Below are 25,957 nucleotides of genomic sequence, written 5' to 3' on the forward strand. Positions count from 1 at the left end.
TGTTTTTTCCGCTTGATTCTGGCCCGCAGAATCCTCACGAAGACCGTGGCAGCCAGGAGAGCCGCTTGTATGGTCTTGACCGCATCAGGGATCTGCAACGGAAGAGAAAAGGGGTCACGCTCAACATCGGGGGGGGGGGGGTCTGACCACGGAAACACACACCCAGAACCGGCATCTCAGGAATGCCCCTTGTGGCATTTATCCTCGCTGACAAAACCACAGACGCGACAAACGTCAGCAGGGAGGGGGGATACTAAAAGCGCAGGCGACCCAAGAAGTTAGCCTGGTGGGTATTGACAGCATAATAAAGCCCCAAGGGGTGGCTGTGGAAAGACAGAATGACAGTGGCTGATGTTCTAGGTCAGGGGCCATGTTCTAGGTCAGGGGCCATGTTCTAGGTCAGGGCTGGCCTCGAAGCAAGTATAAAACTGGAGAAACCACCCTCTGAGGGCAGAGAGCTTGCCTGGATCGTCCTCCGTGTTCCAGGAACTCAGCCCGCCCCCAAGCACTCAGAAGGTGTTCGCGATTTATCTGCCGAACAGCTGTCTTGACTCCCAAGTGGCACTAAGCTCTGCATTTATGAAATAAGATGGCCTCACTTGCGCACTGATATCAAAAGGGCTCTGGAAAAGGAAGCGGATCCTCTGAAAACACGCCATGAGGCGACAGGGCCATGAGGATGATCCCTGAGGGTCGGTGTACCCAGCGTAGCTGGTGGGAGCCCGGGGGCCCACCCCCTGCCCACGTCACTGTGTCGGTGAGACCGGTGGAGGAGAAAGGAGCGAGAGGGAGAAAGGAAGGCAAGGTAATGAGCGACCTTCAGGGGAAGGAGTTCAGAAAGAGACACCAGAGCAAGAGACACACGATGTAAGTGAGGTGGGTCCCTCCTGCCCTCTTGAGCTCTGACCTCCCAGAAGCGCGGCAGAGGGGACAACCACTCTCAAAAAGTTGGGGTCTCCCAGATTGATTGCGGAAGCTTCCGCACAGCCTTTGGATGTGCTTCTAGATACTTCTAGATGCCCATCTCTATCCCTCCCCTCCCACCCCCTGCCACCACCCCTCCTGGACAGAGGCAGGTCTGCCCTCCTCAGCTCAAAGGAGCAAGGGACCATCAACAGGGTCACTCCTGGCCACCCTGAAGCATTCCCGCTGTGCCCCAAGGCCACCAACGGCGCCTCAGTTAACAGCCTGGGCTCCTCATTTCCAGAAGGTAAGGCTTCTCCTTGCCCATCCCCCTTCCCCCAGAGGCCTTCTCCTCCTTTCCGAGAGAAGAGCTTCGACCTCACCCATCCTGCATTTGTAGTGCACAGCCTGAGGTGTGAATGCTCCTGGATGCCAGTAGGGAAGATTAACTAATGCGCTGTCCTACCCAGGCAGGACTTCTGGAAGAAATATGTAACCCCAAACCCACCTCCAAGGAGGCGGCTCACACCATTCCCTCTGCCCGTCCTCCTTATCACTCTACTTCCTGGTCAGTCTCCAACTCACTTTCCAGTTTTAGATTAATCAAAAGAATTAAATCAGACTCATCTCAGGCATGACCTTGCACGAAGCCTGGCTTGACCAGAGCTTTTGGAGCAGAACACCTCTGGGTGCAAACCCCGCCTCTGCACAGTGGCTGTCCTGGACTAGAGACTCAATACCTAGTTGCTGAGTGAGTTTGGACTAGCTACTTACACGCGGTAAGCCTCAGTTTCCCCATCTGTAAAGTGGGATTGGTAACACCCGCGTCTGTGGCTGTGGTAAGGGTCTCATGGCCTAGTGGCCAGGGAGGGCTTGACAAACAAGCTGACATTCATGGCCATGACTCACGTCCTTCGCCATCACCGCCCCCCACCATCAGTCCGCGGGGCTGGCTTGTGGGTCTCCACACCCTGGTCCCCACCCGGACTGTAACATCCTTGGGGCCAGGGATTCTGTCTCTGTTATTTTTGTCTTATTCATGCCCCTGTCTCCGCCCAAGCCCGGCCCACCCTGACACCCAGCCACTGTCAGCTGAGGGAATGGCCCGGCTCCTGGATGGGGACACAGGCTGGGGATGCACCTGGTCGCTGCGGGCGACTCCGTAGCGCAGCTCGTTCACAAAGTGCTCGCAGTTCTCACAGGGCAGCGAGTAGGGCAGCTCCCGGCCCACCAGCTGCTCCGCCCGCTGGACGATTTTGCTGGGAGGCAGCGGCGAGTACTTGTCATCGTGTTTGTTATTGACGTGGTACCTGTCTCTCCCGACCACGTCATTCCAGCAGCAGCTTCTCCGTCACAGCCTTCTCAGTCAGGGTGGACGTGGTGCGGCCGCACCAGCTCCCACAGTTTCACCCGAGATTCCCAAAGAGGAGACGGTGACTTCAGCCCTGGGCTCAGAGCCGGCCCCAAGCAGGCAGCCCCGTTGCACTCGGCCTCATCGATAAGGATGAACTAGGGCCGACCTGCCTGGCCTTGAACTCCGAAACAGGCCAGGCCCATGCCTGGGTGACTTTGGAGAAGTCACCAGGAGTCCCCGGGCGCTGGTTTCCTCACTTCTAAAGCAAAGGACGTGAGTTCCTCTAAAGGATCACGTGAGTTCAGATGCCCCCGAAAGAGTGGAGCAGGAGTCAAGCAGAGGGGTGCAGGGCGAAGGGAGGGGACGGAAGACACTCAGGTCCTCCTCCCGTCCTCCCCTCACGTGCCCGTGGCCTACAGACCGTCACCGAGCCCCCCTGAGCCGCAGCTGTGTGGCCCCAGCAGGCTAACGTGGCATTTTGAAATAGTAAGAGAGGAAGCAGCTGAACAAGGCCGAGGCCCGACCTGGGAATCAGGGCCCCGGACCGCAGCCCCGGCCCATTCGCCAGGCCTCGAGCAGGTGCCTCCTCTTTTTGCCAGCTTTACCATTTACAGACTGAAGGGATGGGGCCGGGCAAGTGTCCACACTCGCTCAGCTCAACGTTGTCCAGAAGGAAAGAGAGGTTGGTTGGGCACCGGGGCTCTTCCCGAGCACCTCTTCGTAACTTTCCTCCACCACCAGGGGGCAGGGCTTCCTGCCGGCTCTCCAGGCTGCGGTGAGCAGGGTGGGCAGGGGACCCAGGATGCCACACTGGTTCTGTGTAGCTGGGAGACCTGTGCTCCTTCCATTACACTCTGCGGCCAGTTGTAAACTACTCGAAGGAAGTAGCTGCCTTTTACTTTTGTCTGTCCCTCCAGAACCACAGACGCATGGGGGATGGGACCTGGGGAGTGACGTCCCTCAAATACAACGGGGTGGGTGGAAGTGAACCCCGTCATCTAATGGAATAAAGGTGCACGGTGTCTCCACGAACCTCCTGCTAAGGAGGAATCACAGTCGACGTACAGAGCAGGGAAGAACACGCAGCAAATTGTCACAGAGGGCCTCTTAATGCCAGACACTCGCGAACACCCCCATACACGCACGACTGTTCACACCTCACCCCTGGTGCTTAAACAGAGAAACTGTCCTGGGGCGCCTGGGTGGCTCGGTCGGAGAGGCGTCCGACTTCGGCTCAGGTCACGATCTCGTGGTTCGTGGGTTCGAGCCCCGCGTCGGGCTCTGTGCTGACAGCTGGGAGCCTGGAGCCTGCTTCGGATCCTGTGTGTCCCTCTCTCTCTGCACCTTCCCCGCCTGCACCGTCTCTCTGTGTCTCTCAAAAATAAATAAAGGTTAAAAGGTTAAAAAAAGAAAAAAAGGGAGAGGGAGCATATCCTTACCTGAGGGAGCCAGATGGACCACATAGCCATCTCCCACGTAGACGCCCCAGCACTCGTAGCCAAAGCGAGAGACCCCAGTCAGGTCTCCAAGGGGTGGTCTGGGTTTGCCCCGCAGTGGAAAATCCAGAGGCAGGCAGAGGTGAGCCCTTGCTGGGACTGTTCTAGAGCCTGACCTGCAGGACGACCTAGCCCAGCCTGTAGATTCCCTCTGCCCGTCACCTGCAGGAAACAGGGAGGAGGGAGCCCTCCTCCCACCGCTGGGAAAGCCTCCCCTCTACCGGGGCTCCTGTGTGGGAAATGAGCTCTTACGGGGAAACAAAGGTGAAACGGAGAGCTGCGCTCACGACACGGTGGGGGTGCAGCACGGGAGTGGGGCCGAGTGCCGTGCACAAGCCGGGGATGCGTGCATTATGTGCACAGAGCATGGTCGTGTCATCGAAGGAGTATATGATTCCCAGGAGGTCTAAAGTCCCTCATAAAGGGCCGCCTGCTGCATCCCCGGGCCTGAGTGATTCCTGTGAATCACCGCCTCTAGCCCCGAGTGTCAGACACAGTGCTCACCACCGGACCATCTATCCATCACTCCTTTGGGTAAGAACGATCGTTATTACGCCACTTACCAGAGGAGACGTAAGACTCAGGAAGGTTAGGCAATGTACCAAAGACCCTTCCCTGGTGAGTAGGAGACCAAGACTGAAACGTAGATGCAAACGTTTCTAATATTGATCGCCTTCACAGAATGTCCTAAGCAAGCCTGGGGCAAGTGACGGCTGGGGATCACAGGGTAGGTTTGGAGTCGATGGCGGGGAATGTCCTTCTGGACTTGGCACGAACAGGAAATAAGTTGCCTTGGCCACACTCAGAATGCCGTTGCCATAGGAGCTCTCTGAGATCGGATAGCACCAGCCCCACCCACCTCCACTCTACCCTCCCCACCCACCCCCGGCTCAGCTGAGCCAGGCCTGGGGCTGGACCACCTGATCTGGGGATGGAGCCTCTGGAAGCATCAAGGCTGCCGGCCGACTGAAGGCCTTGGAGGGGAGTCACAGTTGAGAATAAAGCCTGACTACTGGGGTCAAGAGTCAACTTGACCAAAACAAGCAAAAACGAAAACAGAGTCAACTTGACCCAAGATGGGACAACATGAGCATCAAAAAGAATAATCACTGGGGCGCCTGGGTGGCTCAGTCGGTTGAGCGTCCGACTTCGGCTCAGGTCATGATCTCACACTCTGTGAGTTCGACCCCCGCGTCGGGTGCTGTGCTGACGGCTCAGAGCCTGGAGCCTGCTTCGGATTCTGTGTCTCCCTCTCTCTCTGCCCCTCCCCTGCTCATGCTCTGTCTCTCTCTGCCTCTCAAAAATGAATAAACGTTAAAAAAAAAATTTTTTTTTAAATAACCGCGGCACAGAGATTGAAACACATCAAGTATGTTAAAAGCCATGCATTTGTAACATTTTAAAAACTCATCAGTCGCCTTGGCAGGACGTAAACAAAGTCAACATTGTATTCCAAAAACCAGTAAAGGAAAGATTCAAGCATTTCCTAAATGAACTGTACTCAGGGGACCAGACTCAAAACCGTAACAAAACCCAAAGCCACAAAACGACACTTATAGGGTGACTATCTCTATGTAGGCAAAGGCGTAGAAAAATACGTAGGGGGAGGGGAGGACACGCCAAGCTTTACTACCTACGACGGAGGGGATAATGCTAATAGTTTCGATTTGGGTCTTGTTTTGTTTTGTGGGGTTCTTTTAACAAGGGAAATGGATTCACATGCGCTTGGTGGCATTGAAGACATTAGTTTTCTTCGCTTTTGTTTTTGTTTACAAAAGGAAAGCCTCTGGAGTCAGACCCTCCTAGGTTCAGATGCCCTCTCTGCCTCTTGGGTAAGTCGCTTTGCCAGAGTGTCCGTGCCCTCGTCTGCAAAGTTGCTGCTTCACACAGTTGTTAAGATTAAATAAAAGCCTTCCTCGAGGCATGGCGTCCTTTGTCAAAGATGAATTGACCATCTAATTGTGGGTTTGTTTCTGGGCTTTCTATCCTGTTCTATTGATCTATATATATGTCTGTTTTGGTGCCGGTACCATTTTGTTTTGCTTACTACACCTTTGGTAGAACTCGAAATCTGGACTTCTGATAGCTCCAGCTTTTCCTTTGTCAAGCAAGATGGCTTTAGCTATTTGGGGTTTTGGGGGGTGGGTGTGTGTGTGGTTCCATACAAATTTTAGGACTCTTTGTTCTAGTTCTGTGAAAAATGCTGTTGGCATTTTGATAAGAATGGCATCAAATCCGTGGATTGCTTTGGGGAGTGTGGACATTTTAATAATATCTGTGCTGGGGCGCCTGGGTGGCACAGTCGGTTGGGCGTCCGACTTCAGCCAGGTCACGATCTCGCGGTCCGGGAGTTCGAGCCCCGCGTCGGGCTCTGGGCTGATGGCTCAGAGCCTGGAGCCTGTTTCCGATTCTGTGTCTCCCTCTCTCTCTGCCCCTCCCCCGTTCATGCTCTGTCTCTCTCTGTCCCAAAAATAAATAAACGTTGAAAAAAAAAATTTAATATTATCTGTGCTTCCAACCCATGAACATGGAATGTCTTTCCATTTCTTTGTATCATTTTCAAGCTGTTTCATCAAAGTTTTATAGCTTTTAGAGCACAGGTCTTTCACCTCCTTGGTTAAGTTTATTCCGAGGCATTTGATTATTTTTGGTGCAGTTTCTCTCTGCTGCTTCATTATGAGCGTACAGAAATGCGATGGGTTTCTGTACATTGATTCTGCAACCTTACTGCATTCATTTCAGTTTTAGTAGGTTTTTTCCGTAGCATCTTTAGGGTTTTCTGTATATAGTATCATCTCATCTGCAAATAGTAAAAGTTTTACTTCTTCCTTATCAATTTGGATACCTTTTATTTCTTTTTGTGGTCTGATTGCTGTGACTAGAACTTCCAGGACTATGTTGAATAAAAGTGGTGACAATGGACATCCTTGTCTTGTTCCTGACCTTAGGGGAAAAGCTATCAGTTTTTTACCGCTGAGTATGATGTTACCTGTGGGTTTTTCATATGTGGCTTTTATTATGTTGACTTGCGTTCCCTCCAGACCTACTTTGTTGAGGGTTTTTATCATGAATAGATGTTATGCTTTGTCAAATGCTTTTTCTGGATCTCTTGAAATGATCATATGGTTTTGGTTTTTTTCTTATCCTTTTTCTTACTGATGTGCTGTATCACATTGATTCATTTGTGAATACTGAGCCACCCTTGAATCCCGGGAATAAACCTCATTTGATCATGGTGAGTGATTTTTTTTTTTTTTGATGTATTGTGTATTTGGCTTGTTAATATTTCGTTGAGGATTTTTGCATCTGTATTCATCACAGATATTGATTGGCCTGTAGTTCTCTCTTTTCATAGTGTCTTTACCTGGCTTTGGTATCGGGGTAATGCTGGTCTCATAAAATGAATTTGGAAGTTTTTCTTCCTCTTCTATTTTTTGGAATAGCTTGAAAAGAATACAATCTGTATTTCTGTGGTGTTGGTTGTTGCTTCTTTCGTTTCTGATTTTGTTTATTTGAGCCCTCTCTCTCCCTCTGTCTCTTTGATGTGTCTGCTAAAGGTTTACCAATTTTGTTTTCAGAGAAGTAGCTCTTGGTTTCATTGATCTGCTCTATCGGGTTTTTTAGTTACTATTTCGTTTATTTCTGGTTTAATTTTTATTATTTCCTTCCTTCCCCTAGTTTGGGGGTTTGTTTGTGGTTCTTTTTCTAGCTCCTTTAGATATAATGTTAGGTTGTTTATCTGAGATTTTTCTTGCTTCTTGAGGTGGGCCTGTATTGCTATAAGCTTCCCACTTAGAACAGCTTTTGCTGCATCCCAAAGATTTTGGACCGTTGTGCTTCCATTTTTATTTGTCTCCATGCATTTTTAAATTTCTTCTTTGATGTCTTGACTGACTCATTGTTAAGTAACATGTTATTTAACCTCAATGTGTTTGTGCTCTTTCTAGATTTTTTCTGGTGATCGACTTCTAGTTTCGTAGCCTTGTGGTTGCAGAAGATTCATGGTATGACTTCGGTCTTTTTAACTCATTGAGACTTGTTTTGTGGCCTAATATGTGATCTATTCTGGAGAATGTTCCATGTGCACTTGAAAAGAAAGTATTTTCTGCTGTTTTAGGATGGAATGTTCTGTATATGTCTATTAAATCCATCTGGTCTAATGTGTCATTCAAAGCCACCGTTTCCTTGCTGATTTTCTGTTTGGATGATCTATCCATTGATGTAAGTAGGGTGTTAAAGTCCCCTACCATTAGTGTATTACCATTGATTACTTATGTTTCTTATTAACTGCTTTGTGTTTTGGGGTGCTTCTGTGGTGGGTGCATATATTCCATTGTTATATATTTTATCCATTGTTAATCATTTATGATTATATAGTGTCTTTGTCTCTTGTTACAGTCTTTGTTTTAAAGTCTGTTTTGTCCAATATAAGTAGTGCTTTCTTTTCACATCCATTTGTATAATAAATGTTTCTCTGGCCTCTCACTTTCAATCTGCAGGTGCTTTTAGGTCTGCAATGAGTCTCTTATAGGCAGCATATAAGTGGGCCTTCCTTTTTTATCTGTTCCATCATCCTATGTCTTTTGATTGGAGAATCTAGTCCATTTACATTTGAAGTAAGTACTGAGAGGTATGTATTTATTGCCATTTTGTCATTTGTTTTATGGTTGTATTTGTAGTTCTCTGTTCCTTTCTCCCTTGCTTTCTTCTCTCATGATTAGTCGGCTTCTTTTAGTAATATACTTGGATTCTTTCTCTTTATTTTTTGCGTATCTATTACTGATTTTTGATTTGTGATTACCTTTAGCTTTGTATATGACATCTTCTGCATATAGCATAAGTTGACGGTCACTTAAATTTAAACCCATTCTTACTCCTCTCCCCCTCATATTTTAGGTATATGGTGCTATACTTTACATCCTTTTATTTTGTTAGTGCCTTGATTGATTTTTACAGATATACTTATTTTTACTGCTTTTATTCTTCCTACTTTTACACTCCTACTTATGGTCTTTCCTTCCCACTCAAAGAGCCCCCTCTAACATTTCTTGTAGGGCTGGTTTAGTGGCCATGAATTCCCTTAACTTTTGTTTGTCTGGGAAACTCTTCATCTCTTCCATTCTGAATGATAGCCTTGCTGGATAGAGTATTCTTGGCTGCAGATTTTTTTCCTTTCAGCGCTGTGAATATATCGTGCACTCCCCTCTAGCCTGCAAAGTTTCTGCTGAAAAATAAGCAGATAGCCTTGTAGGTAACTGTTTTCTTTCTTTCTTTCTTTTCTTTCTTTCTTTCTTTCTTTCTTTCAAGTTTATTTATTTTGAGAGAGACAGAAACAGCATGAGCAGGGGAGGGGCAGAGAAAGAGACGGAGAGAGAGAATCCCAACTAGGATCCGTACTGTCAGCACAGAGCCCGATGTAGGACTTGAACCCACAAATGTGAGATCATGACCTGAGCCAAAACGAAGAGTCACATTCTTAACCGACTGAGCAACCCAAGCATCCCTGTAACGGCTTTCTTTTCTCTTGCTACTTTTAAAATTCTTTGTCACTACTTTTTGCCATTTTAATTACTATGTGCTTTTTCTTCTAAGTTTATTTATTTTGAGAGAGAAGGAGAGAGAGCATGGGTGGGGGAGGAGCAGAGAGAGAGAGAGAGAGAGAGAGAGACCTGAGTAGGCTCCACACTGTCAGCACAGAGCCCAACACGGGACTCAGTCCCATAAACCATGAGATCATGACCAGAGCTGAAATCAAGAGTCAGACGCTTAACCAACTGAGCCACCCAGGCAACCTGATTACTATGTGTCTTTGTGTGGACCTCCTTGGGTTGATTTTGTTGGGGGATCTCTGTGCCTCCTAGATGCAGATTTGTTTCCTTGCCCAAACTCAGGAAGTTTTCAGCAATTATTTCTTCAAGTAAGCTTTCTGCCCCCTTTTCTCTCTCTTCTTCTGAGATCCCTAAAAGTGAATGCTATTACATTTGATGGGGTCACTGAGTTCCCTGAGTCCATTCTCATTGTGAATAATTTTTTTTCTCTTACCTGCCCACCTTGATTACTTTCCATTACTCTGTCCTCTGGGTCACTGATTTGTTCTTCTGCTTCCTCTAGCCTACTGTTTATTCTATTGTATTTTTAGTTTCATTTATTATGTTCTTTATCTCTGATTGGTTCTTTTTCATCTCTTTATTAAGGGTCTTACTGACGTCCTCTACTCTTTTTTCAAGTCTACAGCTGAGTAGTTTTAACAAAGGATTGAAGATTTTGGTTCACAGTGGTCCATATATCTACTGCTGGGTGATGAGGGAAGGCCTTACTGAGTTGAGCACAGAACCCAAGAAAGTGGGCGAGTAAGTTCTGCAGCTATATCTGGGGGGGGTGGGGAGTAGTGGTGTAGGAGACGGGGCAGCAAGACGACCTGGGGTGGAGGGTGCTTGGCAGGACTGAGGAGCAGCAAGGAGGCCAGTGACTGGGACTGGGAAGTGTGACAGGAGGAGGCTTAGCGATGACGTCAGCGAGGCATTTACGTCTTGCTGATGCTCGGCTTTTGCAAGGGCTCGGGCTCTTCCTCTGGGGGAGGTGGGAGCCGTGTGTTGAGCAGAGTAGTGATGTTATGTGAGCAGAGGGTCGCTCTGGCTGCTGCATTTGGGATAGATTTTTAGGGACAGGCGTGCATTCAATGAGGCCGGGTGTGAAGCTGTTGTAGTAATCCAGGTGAGGCTTAATAAGTCCGTGTTTGTAAAATGCGTAGCTTTGTGTGCCTGGAAAAGAGTATGTGCTTAATAACTGCAAGCCATTATTTATCATTACTGTCACTACCCACGGTTAATTAGTCGCGGTCTTCTATTCTCCACGCAGCGGTCCTTCTATGTTCGTCCTGTAAAATACTGTTCTGTGGCGACTCCAGAGTGGAATGCAGTTCTTAGCATGACTTTCTGATTCCACCTGTCCCACTGACATTCAGGAAAACACATCAGCATACAGAGGAATGAGGGTGTCATTATGGGGATTACCTGGAGTTAGTTCTAATTAATAGTCCTGTAAAAAGCAAAGAACATCCTTCCTCAGCCTTGGCCTGTACCTGGTGACTGGTGTTTCTGCACCGGGGCCGCGACTCAGTGGTTGAGAGCTGTTGTTCTTAAACGCGTCTGTCAAAACTTGAGTTCGACACCTTTTCCCCTGAAACGGATTCCTCTCTAGACTCCTGCCTTCCGCACACGTTTCTGAATATCTACCTCGTGTGAGTCGGTGCACCCGGTGCTGTAGACACAGTCATGCTTGAGGCAGACGTCATTGTGTGTGGATTGTGTCATCCGGTCAGCGAGAGGTCATGAATGAGTAGGCGTGGGTGACGGGTGAGGGCTGCTGTAGCCAAGGACCGCAAACGAGGGGGCTCACACAACACAAAATTATTGGGTCACGGTTCTGGAGTCTGGAAGTAGAAGTCCAGCTGTCCACAGGGCCATGCCCTCTCTGAGCCTGTGGGGAAGAGTCCGTTCCTGCCTCTTCCTCGTTTCTGGCCGTCCTCGGCATTCCTTGGCTTTGTAGACTTTCGGTCTCTGCCCCTGTCTTCCCTCCGTGTGTCTGTTTGTCTTCACCTTGCATTCTTCCCCGTGTCTGTATTGCTTTTTCTCATAAGGACCCCAGTCATATTGGCTTAGGGCCCACGCTAATGACCTCGTCTTAACGTGATCACCTCTGTGAGGACCCCGTTTCCAGTAACGTTTCCTGGTGGAGATGCTTTCTTCACTCTATGCCGTCTTCATAGAGGCTGAATTTAGCTCTATAAATTAGTATATGATATCTATCACTGTAGTAAGTTCTTTATTTTTTTTTAATTTTTTAATGTTTATTAAAAACAGTTAATAATGTTTATTAAAATCAGTTTATTTATTACTGAGAGACAGAGCATGAGCAGGGGTGGGGCAGAGAGAGAGGGGGACACAGAATCTGAAACAGGCTCCAGGCTCTGAGCTGTCAGCACAGAGCCTGACGTGGGGCTTGAACTGATGCTGGAACTCATGAGCTGTGAGATCATGACCTGAGCTGAAGTCAGATGCTCAACCGACAGAGCCACCCAGGCACCCCGGCAACTCTGTACTTTTTAACCCCCTTCACCCATCTAGCCTGCTCCACACTCCCTCTGGCAACCAACTATTTGCTCTTTGTATCCGTCGGCCTGGTTTTTTGTTTCATTTTGGTTTTGTTTTGTTTGTTTGTGGTTTGATTTGGTTTGGTCTTAGAATCCACGTGTGAATGAGATCACACAGTAATTTTCTTTCTCTGCCTGATTTATTTCACTTAGCGTAATACCCTCAATGTCTACCCATGTTGTTGGAAATAAGCAAGATTTCCTTCGTTTTATTATTCTTTCTTGGAATAAATACCCCAACATGGATTTGCTGGATATGGTAGTTCTATTTCTAATTTTTTGATGAATCTTCATGTTGTCTTCTGTAGTGGCTGCACCAACTAAATTCCCACCAACAGTGCACGAGGATTTCCTTTTCTCCGCATCCTCACCAACACTTGCCATTTCTTTTCTGTCGGATACCAGCAAAATTCTGACAGGTGTGGGGTGATACAGCAGAGAGAGAGAGAGAGAGAGAGGGAATCCCAAATAGGCTCTGCACTGAGCGTGGAGTTCCCCAATGCGAGACTCAATCTCACCACCCTGGGATCATGACCCAAGCTGAAATCAAGAGTTGGACACTCAACTGACTGAGCCGCCCTGGTGCCCTTCGCCGAGTGCTTTTTTCATGCATTTGTTGGCCATCTGTTTGCCTTCTATCTTCTTAAACTGGATGATTAACTTATTAATTTTCACTTTTCTCTTTCTTCATATAAGGACTTGTGCTACAAATTTTTCCAAGTATCCCTTTTGTTGCGTGGCCCCAAGATCGATATCTAATATTTTTGTTACCATTCAGTTCCGAATATTATCTAATTTCCATTACGTTTTCATCTTTGTCTCATAATGTAACTACCGATATGCTCTAAAATTTCTGAAAGTAGAGGGGTTTTCTAGCTATCTCTTCCTTATTGATTTCTAACTTAATGCACTGTGATTAGACAAGATAATCTCTATGCCTTGAAATTTGCTTAAGACTTGTTTTGAGGCCAGTTTTATGTACATACATTCCTTTGTGTGTGGTCAAAAGAATCTGTTTGCCACAATTGTACTATGTGGTACACAGCATATACACTGTGCCATCTATATTAAGTCAGCTTGTTGGTTTTTCAAATGTTCCATATCTTTGCTGATTTTTGTGTCTCCTTGATTTATCAGTTCTGAGAGAAGTGCATTTAGATTCCCCACTGTAATGGAGAATTTGTCAATTTCTCCTTGCAATAGGCCAACATTTTCAGTGTCTGGTTTAGAGATTCGTATTAGATGTAAACAAGTCACGAATTATATCTTCCTGGCGAGTTGAGACTTTCACAGAACCTTTTGGAGTGTTTTCCTACACCAGCAACCAATCCTGTGATTCTCTGACACCAACTGGGCGTCCAACAGTTTGTTCCAGTTTTGACAGCAACACCTGGGAATTAGCACAGACCCCACAGTAAGGGCTCAATCCCACAAGACTGCACCACCCCTCCCCTCCTTCAGATGTCATTCACAAGACCCGGCCCACCCAGGCCTCTGTCGATGGGTTATATAAATTGGGGTTTCCCATGACCACCCTTAGGTCCAAAAATCTGCTAGCTCACAGAACTTAGAAAAGCACTTTACTTATGTTTAGCAGCTTATTATAATGGGTATAACCCAGGAACAACCAAACGGGAGAGATGCACGGGGCAGGATATGGGGGCAGAGGGATGCAAGGAGCTTCCGTGCCCTCCTCAGACATGTGGCTCTCCCAGCACCTCGTGCATTCACCAACCCAACAACTCATCAAGTCTCCTTGTTCAAGAGGTTTTATGGGGCTCTGTCTTCAACCTCACTCCCTCTCCCAGAGATCAGTGTGGGAGCGGGGCGGGGGAGGGGGGGTGGAGAGGGGTGGTGCTCTAAGTTCCAATCCTCTAATTACTTGGTCTTTCGGATGACCAGCCCCATCATAAGGCTCTCGAGCGCCCCCACCTTACATCAGTCATTAGCACAGACTCAGGTGTGATAGAAAGGGGTTCATTTTGAATAATACTAGAGAATCTTATCACTCAGGAAATTCCAAGAGAGCTCATGCTCAGAACCAAGGACAAAGACCAAATACGTTTCTTATTATGCCATTATTTTTTATGTATTTTAATTAATTATTTTTTTAATTTTTTTTTTTTTTTGAGAGAGAGAGAGACAGAGTGTAAGTGAGGGGGCGACAGAGAGAGGGAGACACAGAATTTGAAACAGGCTCCAGGCTCCGAGCTATCAGCACAGAGCCCGATGCAGGGCTCAAACCCACAGACTGACCATGACCCGAGCCAAAGTCAGCCACTTAACCGACTGAGCCATCCAGGTGCCCCTATTTATTGTTGTTTTTTTTTTAATGTTTATTTTTGAGAGAGAAAGACAGAGTGTGAGCAGGGGAGGGGCAGAGAGACACACACACAGAATCTGAAGCAGGCTCCAGGCTCCGAGCTGTCAGTACAGAGCCTGATGCGGGGCTCGAACCCACGAGCCGTGAGATCCTGACCTGAGCCAAAGTTGGACACTTAACCGACTGAACCACCCAGCCGCCCTGTATGCCATGCTTTTTTTTAAAAAATGTTTATTTTACTTGTTTTGAGACAAAGAGAGAGCCAGGGAAAGTCAGAGAGAGAGAGGGAGAGAGAGAATTCCAAGCAGCCTCCTGCTGTCAGCACAGAGCCCGAGGCAAGGCTCAATCTCACAGACCATGAGATCATGACCTGAGCTGAAATCAAGAGTCAGACGCTTAACCAGCTGAGCCACCCAGGCCCCCCCTTAGGCCACACTTTTTAATGACCTTTCTGTCTAGTAATAATTTTTGCCTTAAATCTTATATTTTCTGATACCAATACAGTATACCAGCTTTTAGTTAGTATATGTTCTTAGCATTTGCCTCACGTATCTTTTATAATTTTTAAAAATTACTGGGGCGCCTGGGTGGCTCGGTCGGTTAAGCATCCGACTTCAGCTCAGGTCACGATCTCACGGTCCGTGAGTTGGAGCCCCGCGTCGGGCTCTGGGCTGATGGCTCAGAGCCTGGAGCCTGCTTCCGATTCTGTGTCTCCTTCTCTCTCTGCCCCTCCCCCATTCATGCTCTGTCTCTCTCTCTCTCAAAAATAAATAAAAACGTTAAAAAAAATTTTTTAAAAATTATTATATTTATTGAAGTAGGTTCAAAAGTCTTATTTAACTGTCCAAGTTCAAATTTCAGATTTTTTAAAAGGTTTATGATGTAAATTCTTAACATATAGAAAGTACTAGAAAGACTAGTACAATGACCACCTATATACCCACTGCCTCGATTAAAAAAATTTACTGTTTTGTCATATTTGCTTGATCTGCATCTATTTTGTCAATGTTTATTTATTTATCTTGAGAGAGAGAGAAAGTGAGCAGGAGAGTGTCAGAGAGAGAGAGAGAGAGGGAGACAGAGGATCCCAAGCAGGCTCCGCACTGTCAGTTTGGAGTCAGAAGCGGGGCTCGAACACACGAACCGTGAGATCGTGACCTGAGCCGAAATCAAGAGTCAGACGCCCAACCGACTGAGCCCCCCCAGGCGCCCCTGCATCTGTTTCTTTAAATCAGGTCATGTGTTCACACAAGCCTAAAACCAATTCACTTAATAAAATTAATAATTCCTTAATGTTCTTTAATACCCGGGCCATACTCGAATTTCCCCCAATTGTCTCAAGTTGCTTTCACGGGTGTTTTTTTCACATTTAGCTGCTTTGGGCCGAGTGTGTCTTTCAATGGAGGACAGATTTCACACCCCCTCAGTGTTTCTCCTTGATAGCGTTCATTTTTTTAAGACATCAGTCTTAACCCAGTGTCTGTCTCCAACCCAGTGGAAGGTGTCTCTCTTACGTGGCCAGTTTATATGGTGACGATCAATGTATTTGGAACCAATTCTATCTTGTTTGGTTATTTCTACAGCATCCCACTTTTTTGGATGGAATTTTTTTTTTTTTAATTTTTTTTTTCAACGTTTATTTATTTTTGGGACAGAGAGAGACAGAGCATGAACGGGGGAGGGGCAGAGAGAGAGAGGGAGACACAGAATCGGAAGCAGGCTCCAGGCTCTGAGCCATCAGCCCAGAGCCCGACACGGGGCTCGAACTCACGGACCGCGAGATCGTGACCTGGCTGAAGTCGGATGCTTAACCGACTGCGCCACCCAGGCGCCCCAGGAATTTTTATTTTTTAATGGAACCGGGTGTCTTCGTTTTGTCTTCTTGTGTTTATCCTTCCTCGGCCCTCTGTTCTCGATAATTAGCCTGAAGGTTTCCACCTCATGCGTCCCCATCGTCTCACCTTATGCCGTGTGAGGGGGGGGGCCTTCGGGAGGACCCGCCCTTCGAATTTGGCCTACGTCCCCTGCTTTGGGGAGCTCGAGAACTGGGACGAGATGTTACATCAGCAGAGCCGAGACACAAAGAAAACCGCACTGGGAGATAACTATTCTCATCTCTACGCTGGGGTGTGGGTGGGCACGAGTTGACCCTGGACTGGATCTCGGCCAAGCAGGAGGGAGCTGGCAGGGAGCCATGGGCAAGTCCCGTCCGGGAGTCTGACAGACGAAGGTCTCCGGGCAAGCAGGGCCGACAAAAGGACAGATCTGCAACCAGATGGAGAAGCCTTGCCCTGTGGAGGGCAGGCCTCTTGGCCCCAGCACAGTACTTCTGAGGAAGCCACAAAAGCCCCCCTGCAGACAAGCGGCCCCTCTGAACACCTGCCAAGTCCGGCCAGCAGCAGCGGCAGACCTCAAGCCACAGAAGGTGGTGCCTCGTCCCCAGGGGAGACCGGTCGTGGGGGCAGCCGCAGCCGGGGTCTGAGGCTTCCCTGTGACCCAGCCCCGTGGGCAGGGCTGACTGGCTAAGCGGCAGGCTGGGCGTGAAAGCTGAGAGCCACCGTGGATGGGGGGCGTGGAGCGGACGGGCCACGGGAAGAGGGGGCCGCAGGAGGGGTGCGAGATCCGAGACTCGGGGGCGGGGGGACACGGCCAGCCCGAGTGGCCAGGAAAGAGGGGCGCGGGGGGCTGGGGGCGACAAGGCAGAGGAAAGGTGTGGGGAGCAGGGGGAGATGAGGGGGGTTTTCACAACATCGGTGAGAGCACACACCGAGTTTCCTTCGGGCAGAGGTCTGGTTCGGGCTTTGGTTTGGGCTTTGGCTCCACTGACCACCCGTAGACCTCGGCTGCTGAGCCCCGGAAGAAGCCGTCCCAGGGTCTAGTTCCAGGCCAAGGGTCCCGTCCTCGCGCATCGGTCACATCCATCTGTCCGTCTCCCCGGCTGCTTGCCTGTCTCCCCACAACCCGAGATGCCCATTACTTGAGCTCAGGAGTAGGCCTGTTTCCTGCAAGAGGAAGAACGCAGCCGGCAAAGACAAAGGCAGGGAAGACCGCCAGAGGGTCCAAGGGCGCAAGGAACGGGGCCCGGCTGTGCGTTCGACACACTTCACACCAGGCAGCTCCTGCTGTATTTCCTCCAGCAAAATCCTCCCTTACTGGGCTTTATTTTATCCTGCGAAAATAAGCCTTATCATCAAACAGCACGAAACCCGCAAACCGAAACCTCAACACCTCCGGCCCGACAAGACCCTCTGAGTGTACAAAAGCCACTGCTGCTGGGACGGTCCCTTCCCCCTCATTGCTTCTGCCGCTTGTTTCTGGAGAACATGACTCCGATGAGGCCCACGGCGGCCAAGCCCACGCCGGCGATGCCAGCCGCCACGACGGCGTCTCTGACCTGCAAGAGAGCGGAGGGGAGATCAGACTCTGCGGGGACTCCGCGTGCAGGCCGTACCTGCGACAAGAACACTCCGCTCAGGGAGACTCACATGCCCCTTGGCCCACTCGACAAACTCGGGAGTCAACGGATATTGGCAGGGAAATGGGGAGAAGAGGGCTGGATGGGGAAAGAACGGACGGATGGAGCCAGCTGGCCAGGAACGCACATGGGCCTAAGGGCAACTCGATTCACTCTGTGGGTATTGAAAGCACATAAACCCTCAGAGCGCGGTTGTGCGAAGGGCAGGGCGGCGAAGCCCGGGTGGCTGCGGGGAGCCCTTGAAGCGAGTGCAAAGCGGGGCAGGAGCTCGTGTTGAATGGTCAGTATGCCAACCTTGACCTTCATGAGAGCCAGGACCTCGCCCGTCTCCCTTGCCTTGTGCCTGGCTGCACCCCCGTGCCCAGTTCTGCCAGGCACAGAGATGCTCTCTACGAGTTCTTATATGAGCCCCCGACTACGAGCTGTAGTGATGTTATACTTTATTAGGATTGCTGACTTGTATTGCTTGTACTAGGGGGGAGAAAAAGTGTCGCAAAAGTCAGAGTAGATTTCGGGGTAAAAAGTGAACGTGTGTCAAATTTCACTCTCTCCTGACACTTAACCCAAAGGAAGGCACTTGTTTTAGGCATAATTCCACAAGGGACCCACAGAACTCTACATTCTAAGGCGGCAGCAGGAAAAGTTGAGGATCCACCCGAGTTGTACAACAGGATCTTCAGGAAAGATCTCCGATTGGCAATGTCAAATACCTCCGGAAACAGGAGAGAGAGCTCTGCGGCTAGGTCCCCGGACCCCTCCTTAACCACAGCGGAAGTCTGAAAGTTTATTCTCTGCACACGGTGAAACAGAAGACGTGGGGGCCTTCTGGAAATCCAGAAGCACACATGAGGATGTGCCCAAAACAAGGGATGGAGAGACCAGAAACATGCTAAAGGTGAGACCCCTGGCCCTCCTGCCCCTCTCTGCTCCCAGAACTTGACCCATCACACAAGAGGCAGGAAAACTTTCCTGGGGAATCTGACCAGCCCAAGTAGAAACAAAAGATACCAATACGAAGATTCCCCAACAGACTGTCCACCTATGTCACCCAGAAGTGAAACTCAAAGTCAGCAAGCCACTGTCCCCTCTCAGTTCACTCAGACTTTCCATTCTGTAGGAAACCACCCACCCTGAGTCATGAGCACACGACCAGGATACCAGACATCTGAGGAAGACTCTGAAACAGGAGACAGAGAGCAAAACCAACAAAAAACCATCTGGGGAACCAGAAACCGTATCTATTTTTTTTAATAACTAAGTTTAGTTTTTTTAAGTTTATTTATTTATTTTGAGACAGAGAGAGAGCAGGGGAGGGGCAGAGAGAGAGAGAGAGAGGGAGAGGGAGAATCTCAAGCAGGCTCCACACTGTCAGCACGGAGCCTGATGTGGGGCTCGAACCCACGAACCGTGAGATCACGACCCAAGCTGAAATCAAGAGTCGGACGCTTAGCCGAATGAGCCACCCAGGCACCCAGAAACCGTATCTAGGAAAGAAAACATCTTTTTTAAAAATGATCGCTAGAGAATAAGAGGACATACTGCATCCAATAAATGACACACGGTGCTATAACAAATAATAGAATATTGAGAGAATAAAAACAATTCTTCGAAAGCACAATGGAAATGACAGACTCAATAGAAAGTTTGAAAGGTAAAGTTGAGGAAATCTCTCAGAAAAAAAAAAAATTTTTTTTTTAAAAAGAGCAAAAAGATGAAGACAAAGAAAACAGAAGCCAAAGGAAACAAGAGGGAATAATCCAGGCAGGCCAATATCTGAATAATAGACGTTCCGGAAAGAGAGAATACAGGAAACACAGAGGAGAATCAACAATGAAATAATCCATGGACTAAGGGAGGCAGGTTTTCAGATGGAAATGGTGTTCTGAGGCCCATCATGATGGATAAACGTAGACCCACCCCAAGGCACACGACTGTGAAATTTTAGAAAACTGGGCAAAGAGAGGCACTTGGGTGGCTCAGTGGGTTGAGCGTCCGACTCTTGATTTCAGCTCAGGTCATGATCCCAGGGTCGTGGGATCGAGCCCCTGCTTTGGGCTCTGGGCTGAGCATGGAGCCTGCTTGGAATTCTCTCTCCCTCTCTCCTTCTGCCCCTCTCGCCCACTAGTGCTCTCTCTCTCTCCATATTAAAAAAAAATAATAATAATAATAAAGAAAATTGGGTAAAGAAAAGATACTCCAAATGCTAGCACAGGGAAGAAAAACAGGAAAGAGAGGAAAGATCAAGAGATCAAGAGTTGGGATCGCTTTAGATTTCTCCAAAGCAATTCCGGAAGCAAGAAGACAATGGAATATTGCCTCCAAAATTCTAGAGTAAAACAATTTCTAAACTAGAAATTCCGTATCCAAACTATCAAACCAGGTGCAAGGGTAAAACAAAATAATTCAGAAACACAGGGTTTTCAAAAAATGTACCTTCCATACATCCTTTTTCAAGAAGCTGCTAAAGAAGGTTCCCGCCAGAACAAGGGAGTAAACCACGAAAGAAGACACGAGGTGCAGAAGAGGGGGCACTCCGGTACGAAAGTGGACAGAAGAGAATTTCTCCAGAATGATGGGGAGGGGAGATCCCCGGGACAACAGCCTTGTGCCAGCTGTAGCGAGTAACCGGGAGGCAGAAATATGGCCCCCTGAAGACGTCCATGCCCTAATTCCAGGGACCTGTGAGTATATTGTGCTACATGGCGAGAGAGAACTCAGAGTGCAGATAGAATTAGGTTGCTAGTCAACTTACCCTAAAAAGGGGAGCTAACCCTGGGTTTACACGTGGGCTCCAAAGTGTAACCATGAAGTTCCTTACAAGATGGAAGAGGGCATCAGAAGAGTCAGCGTCATGCAATGTGAGAAAGGCTCAATCAACAATTGCTGATGTTGAACACGGAGGACGGGCTTCAAGCCGAGCAGCGCAGGAAGCCTCTAGAAGCCAGAAAAGGCAAGAAAATAGATTCTCTCCCGGAATCTCCAGAAAAGAACACAGCCCTGCTGGCACCTTGATTTTAGCCCAGTGAAACCATTTTTAGGCCTCTGACCTCCACGACGGTAAGGCAGTAACTCTGGGTTGTTTTAAGCCACTAAATTTGTGGTAATTTGTGACGGCAGCCAGAGGAAGCTTATACAGTAACCAAACCAGATAAGAGCGGTGTGCCTCAGCATCCCCGTTATCTCATGTACTGTCTTTCGAACCTAAAGCAACTTCTGAGGGACGTGGTCTACCTAAATTAAGAGAAAATCCGAGAAAGAAGAAATGAAGAGATCATGGAACCAGGGTATCCGATCCAAGAGAAAGGCAAAGGAAATCCCAAGGAAGACAGCAAAGGGAAATCCTGGGGTAAAACCATGCGGTCAGCCAAGAGCCAACCAGCACTGACGGCAGAATGGCCATCTCGGGGATGCATGTGTCCAAAGAGAACATCCTGGAACTGATAGATTACTTGGACATGATTTCCCTTGTGGAGAACTGTACTGAGGGCTAATCAGACAGTGTGGGGAGAACTGACAATAGGTACAAGGAAAACTAAGCAATGAAAGGAGATAATAATTATCCTCGAGGAAAAAGGAAACCCTGGGGCGCCTGGGGAGCTCCGTCGGTTAAGGGTCCAACTCTTGGTTTCGGCTCAGGTCACGATCTCATGGTTCATGAGTTCAAGGCCCATGTTGGGCTCCACGCTGTGACATGGAGCCTGCTTGGAAGTCTCTCTCTCCCTCTCTCTCTCTGCCCCTCTCTCTCTCTCTCTCTCCCTCCCTCTCTCTCTGCCCCTCCCCCGCTCTCTCTCTCTCTCTCTCTTTCTCAAAATAAATAACTAAACTTAATTTTTAAAAATTTTTAAATAATGGGGAGCCTGGGTGGCTCAGTTGGTTAAGTGTCCAACTTCAGCTCAGGTCATGATGTCATGGTCGGTGAGCTCAAGCCCCGCGTCGGGCTCTGTGCTGACAGTTTGGAGCCTGGATACTTCAGATTCTGTCTCCCTCTCCCTCTGTCCCTCCGCCATTCATGCCCTGTCTGTCTCTCTCTCTCTCTCTGTCTCAAAACTAAATAAATGTTAAAATAATAAGAAGAAATATAATATAAGAAATTCAGAAATAGGTAAATGCCAAACTCAAAGAGAGAAGAGTGGCTGCTGGGGGGAGATGGGGAGGAGTAGAGAGGTGTGGGGTAGGGTACCCTGAGCCCTGGTTGTCTTTACAAATTGTGTGCATGCATTACTTGGAAAGATTAAAAATTAAATTTCAAAGACTTCTCCAGAAACAACAACAACAAAAGACCAAAAAATAGAGGCAACCACAGTTAGCTCAGAAAACTGCCGCGAAACCCTTCTGCACCCACTTGGAATGCCGACGCCATGTCTACAAGACTTGAAAGGCAGGAAGGTGATGGGGAAGCCATCCCATAGGTGAGGCAAAGACTATGGGCATTTCAGGAAGACACACACGTGACATCCCAGCAAACAGCCACGGGAAAACGTCACTGATGCATCACACAGACAACTATGTGTTACACTGATCGAACAGAAGCATGTGATTAAATGATTGCTGTTGTGATAGTCTGTGACGGGGTCACTGAGAGCTCCTGCACGCCGGCAGGCGCACACACACACACACACACACACACACACACACAGCTCAGATTCATCCTTCACTTTGTTGGAAACCTTCCCCTTACCTCTGACCTCTGCCCTTCAACCTGGTTTGTCTCAAGTGCCTAAGAGTGCACTCAGCTTTGCTATTGGTGTTCCAGACGACAGGACTCTGTCTACCTCTAATAAGCTTTCAGGAATTAGATCTGCTGTCCCCAGCTCTTTTTTTCACCTCAACATTCAAGTCCATTTGATGTGCACAGCACTCTCCTTGTATAATTCGAGAACCCGACAGTCTGCCACTGAGCTGAAACATGGTGGCCATAGATGAGCTCTATGGACATTAAGACCTTCGTTTCGGTGTCGATAAAAAGCCTCTGTTCGTGAGTGTTGAGGATGTACTCTGAAACTTAGAAAACACCCCCAAGGGGCACCGGGGTGGCTCAGTCGGTTGCATGTCCAACTCTCGGTTCCTGCTCAGGTCATGATCTCATGGTTCATGGGTTGGAATCCCGCATTGGGCTCTGCGGTGACAGCGCAGAGCCTGCTTGGGATTCTCTCCCTCTCCCTCTTTCTCTGCTCCTCCCCTGCTCTCTCTCCCTCAAAATAAATAAATACACATTAAAAAAAAACAACACCCCCAACACAGAAGTCAGTTGCCCTAATGTACACTCCGGCTGCAGAGCCAATGGATCCAGTGTCCCTTTCCCCAGTTTCTTTCCCAGCTTCTAAGCCACCGTGTCCTCACAGCCACCGCTCCGCCCTTCACGTGTTATCAACACGTGCAGCAGCAACACTGAAGGTAACCAAACTCAGCGGAAACAATTCAGCAAGAAACCGTGAGAAAGTTCGGCCTCTTCCCATTTCCAGCACTATCCAGGCGCAACTCTGGGGGCACGGGCTCCCGTGACAAAGCAAAGGGAGAGCCAGCCCTCCCTTCCGCTCACAGCCACTGTTCCCAATGAAGACACAATGCCCCAAATCAGCAAAACTGTGCTTTTTCCCAACGAAGGCAGGAAAAAGCATCATGAACAGGGATCAAGAAATCTCACCCACAAACCAAGTCAGGTGTTGAAGCAGAACCAGGGACAGCAAAGACAACGATTTTCGATCCTCGCTTTTATGCCAAGAAGTCCAACGAGGACAACGTGCCAAAAATTGCAGGAATAAAAAGGATGGAAACTATGAACTTGATACCCAAAACGAACACGCTTACCCAACACGGTCGACACTGCCCTTGCCGCCTAAGCTCACAGGCTGCCTGGATTGGATGCTGTGGCTGCCCAAACTCCTACATGACCCCCTGGAGAGAAGAACTTGGAGGTCTTCGATGGTGAAAAATATATACATCTTGGTGCTGCCCAGGCTTACGTGGGCCATAAATGGACCCACCATAGCTGTGCGCGGTGCCAGGAAATACGCCCGCATCACTGACGTCACGAGCATGGTACCCAGAACCGCCGTTCCCAGCAGCCAGAAGGCGTGACGATGGAGTCCGGATGAAGCTGCTGACCTGACATTTGCCTACAAGCCAACCTTTAGCCTTCCTCCTGGAGGAAATCCGGCACGGCCTTGTGACAGCTGTGCTTCTCTGTTATGGAACCTGCCCGAAAGCACTTGTCCCCAGCGTTTTCCTCGCTCAACGGATCTGTCCGGGTGGGACAAACAGTTTCAGATGAGGCAGGAGGCACAACGCGCCCCCAGTTCTCTACAGAACCTCACAGAGTGAGGGCAAATGCTGAGGCAGCGGCTTCGGACAAAAGGTACTTTGTCAAGGAAAACCACAATAGCCTGACTGCGAGCGTGGTCCGTGAGGCATCAGAGGGTATCATCAAATGCAAGAAAGTGGTCTCTAGTTAGTTCTGATAGTGCACATTTTACGGGGGATGGGGTGGGGGGGGGGGGCGGGTAGTGACCAGCCTGAGAGAGTCAGCACTACGGCCACCACCGAGCATTTCCTAGTCGCGGGGCTGCTGGGTGAGCCCAGGCTCCGCGCTGAATTATGGGAGCTCTGATCACAAAAAAGGGCCACATGGTGTGAGCACACACAGGTCTTCAAGGAGAACAGCATGAAAGAGAAAAAGCTGTCCCGCGTTAGAAAGGCGAAGAAATCTGCCTTTTTGTTTTTTTAAGCGGACAGACTGAAATTCTGTTAGAGCACAGAAAATTAGCCGGTTAGACTACACGGCTCCCCCGCGCGAAGCCCCGGCATTATTCGTGGGCACAGGAAAATTCTACCGGGTGCTTTCTTCACTCTTAGCAAAGTTCTAAGTGGATAAAAGAAGAACAGTGTTGGGGCCCCTGGGTGGCTCAGGTCATGATCTCACGGTTCGTGAGTTCGAGCCCCGTGTCGGGCTCTGCGCGGACAGTGCGGAGCCTGCTTGGGTTTCTCCCTCTCTCTCTCTCTCCCTGCCCCTCCCCCACTTGTGCTCCCCTCCCTCAAAATAAATAAATAAACTTAAAAAAAAAAAAAAGAAGGGGCGCCTGGGTGGCACAGTCGGTTAAAGTCCGACTTCAGCCAGGTCACGATCTCGCGGTCCGTGAGTTCGAGCCCCGCGTCGGGCTCTGGGCTGATGGCTCAGAGCCTGGAGCCTGTTTCCGATTCTGTGTCTCCCTCTCTCTTTGCCCCTCCCCCGTTCATGCTCTGTCTCTCTCTGTCCCAAAAATAAATAAACGTTGAAAAAAAAAATTAAAAAAAAAAAAAAAAGAAGAAGAAGGTTATTCAAAACACAGGATTCCATCAAGGCAGCGGCTGACGACGGCAGGGCTTCTGCCTCTACTGCTTTTCGTCTTTGTGCCTGACGCCCCGCCACAGTCAGCTGACGGGATGGCCCGGCTCCGGGGGACGGGGGACACAGGCTGGGGACGCACCTGATCGCTGCGGGCGACTCCGTAGCGCAGCTCGTTCACAAAGTGCTCGCAGTTCTCACAGGGCAGCGAGTAGGGCAGCTCCCGGCCCACCAGCTGCTCCGCCCGCTGGACGATTTTGCTGGGAGGCAGCGGCGAGTACTTGTCATCGTGTTTGTTATTGACCTGGTACCTGTCTCTCCCGACCACGTCATCCAGCAGCTCTTTTTTCACCACGGCCTTCTCAGTCAGGGTGGACATGATGCTGGCCGCGCCCGCTCCCGCCATTTCACCTGAGGATTCACAAAGAGGAGACAGAGGGATCGGTCCCGGGCAAGGCCCGTCGGGGTCCGTCCACAGGCCCTTGGCACCATCCACAAGAGCGTGAGCAGACGTGGGAGGGAACGGGGAGCAGGGCCAGACACCTGCTGTGTGGCTTTGGAGAAGGTACTTGCGGTCTCTGGGCCCCGGTTTCCTTATCCGAAATGTGGAGTGGTCAAGTTTCGGGATTTGGTGTGATCTTTTTTTTTTTTGGACCCAGAGAAGCCGACCTCCTACACCCCGTGACTCCTCAGGGGCCCTGTTGGCTGTGCAAATATGGGCCCTGAGCACAGCCATCTCCCTAGGGGAATAGAGTATGACCCTTCTGGGAGTCCAGCAGGGATGCGCTCCCGTGACAAATACAAGGCTGCTTACTGCCGAAAAGGTGGATCTGTAGCTCCCAGACTTCTGGAAGCGGTTCCTCGAGACGTGGTGCCAGGGAGGCCCACTGGGTGCACTGGCACGGCCCCGGCCGAGGCTGAGGGACTGGAAGG

At 49.2% G+C, this 25,957-nt stretch overlaps 2 protein-coding genes across 5 annotated transcripts in view; both read right to left on the bottom strand.

Moving 5' to 3' along the window:
• Window positions 1–1,042: 1,042 nt before the first annotated feature.
• On the bottom strand, window positions 1,043–4,268 carry LOC123600557 (phospholipase A and acyltransferase 3-like). Its single transcript, XM_045482584.1, is given in 4 exon segments — window positions 1,043–2,236; window positions 2,238–2,298; window positions 2,863–3,027; window positions 4,258–4,268. Coding segments are annotated over 4 exon segments (537 nt in total). The 3' UTR covers window positions 1,043–1,936.
• Window positions 4,269–17,351: 13,083 nt separating this feature from the next.
• The window catches only part of LOC123601861 (phospholipase A and acyltransferase 3-like), a 36,445-nt gene continuing 27,839 nt past the window's right edge, over window positions 17,352–25,957 (bottom strand). For all 4 annotated transcript variants that reach the window (XM_045485667.1, XM_045485664.1, XM_045485666.1 and 1 more), the window contains exons 4-5: window positions 25,167–25,435; window positions 17,352–17,622 (exon numbers count right to left, since the gene is read on the bottom strand). In XM_045485667.1, coding sequence (XP_045341623.1) covers window positions 17,521–17,622; window positions 25,167–25,435 — 371 coding nt within the window. In that variant the 3' untranslated portion in view covers window positions 17,352–17,520. The remainder of the gene's footprint in view (window positions 17,623–25,166; window positions 25,436–25,957) is intronic.

Source organism: Leopardus geoffroyi, chromosome D1 (assembly GCF_018350155.1).
Source record: "Leopardus geoffroyi isolate Oge1 chromosome D1, O.geoffroyi_Oge1_pat1.0, whole genome shotgun sequence".
Lineage (NCBI taxonomy): Eukaryota > Metazoa > Chordata > Mammalia > Carnivora > Felidae > Leopardus > Leopardus geoffroyi.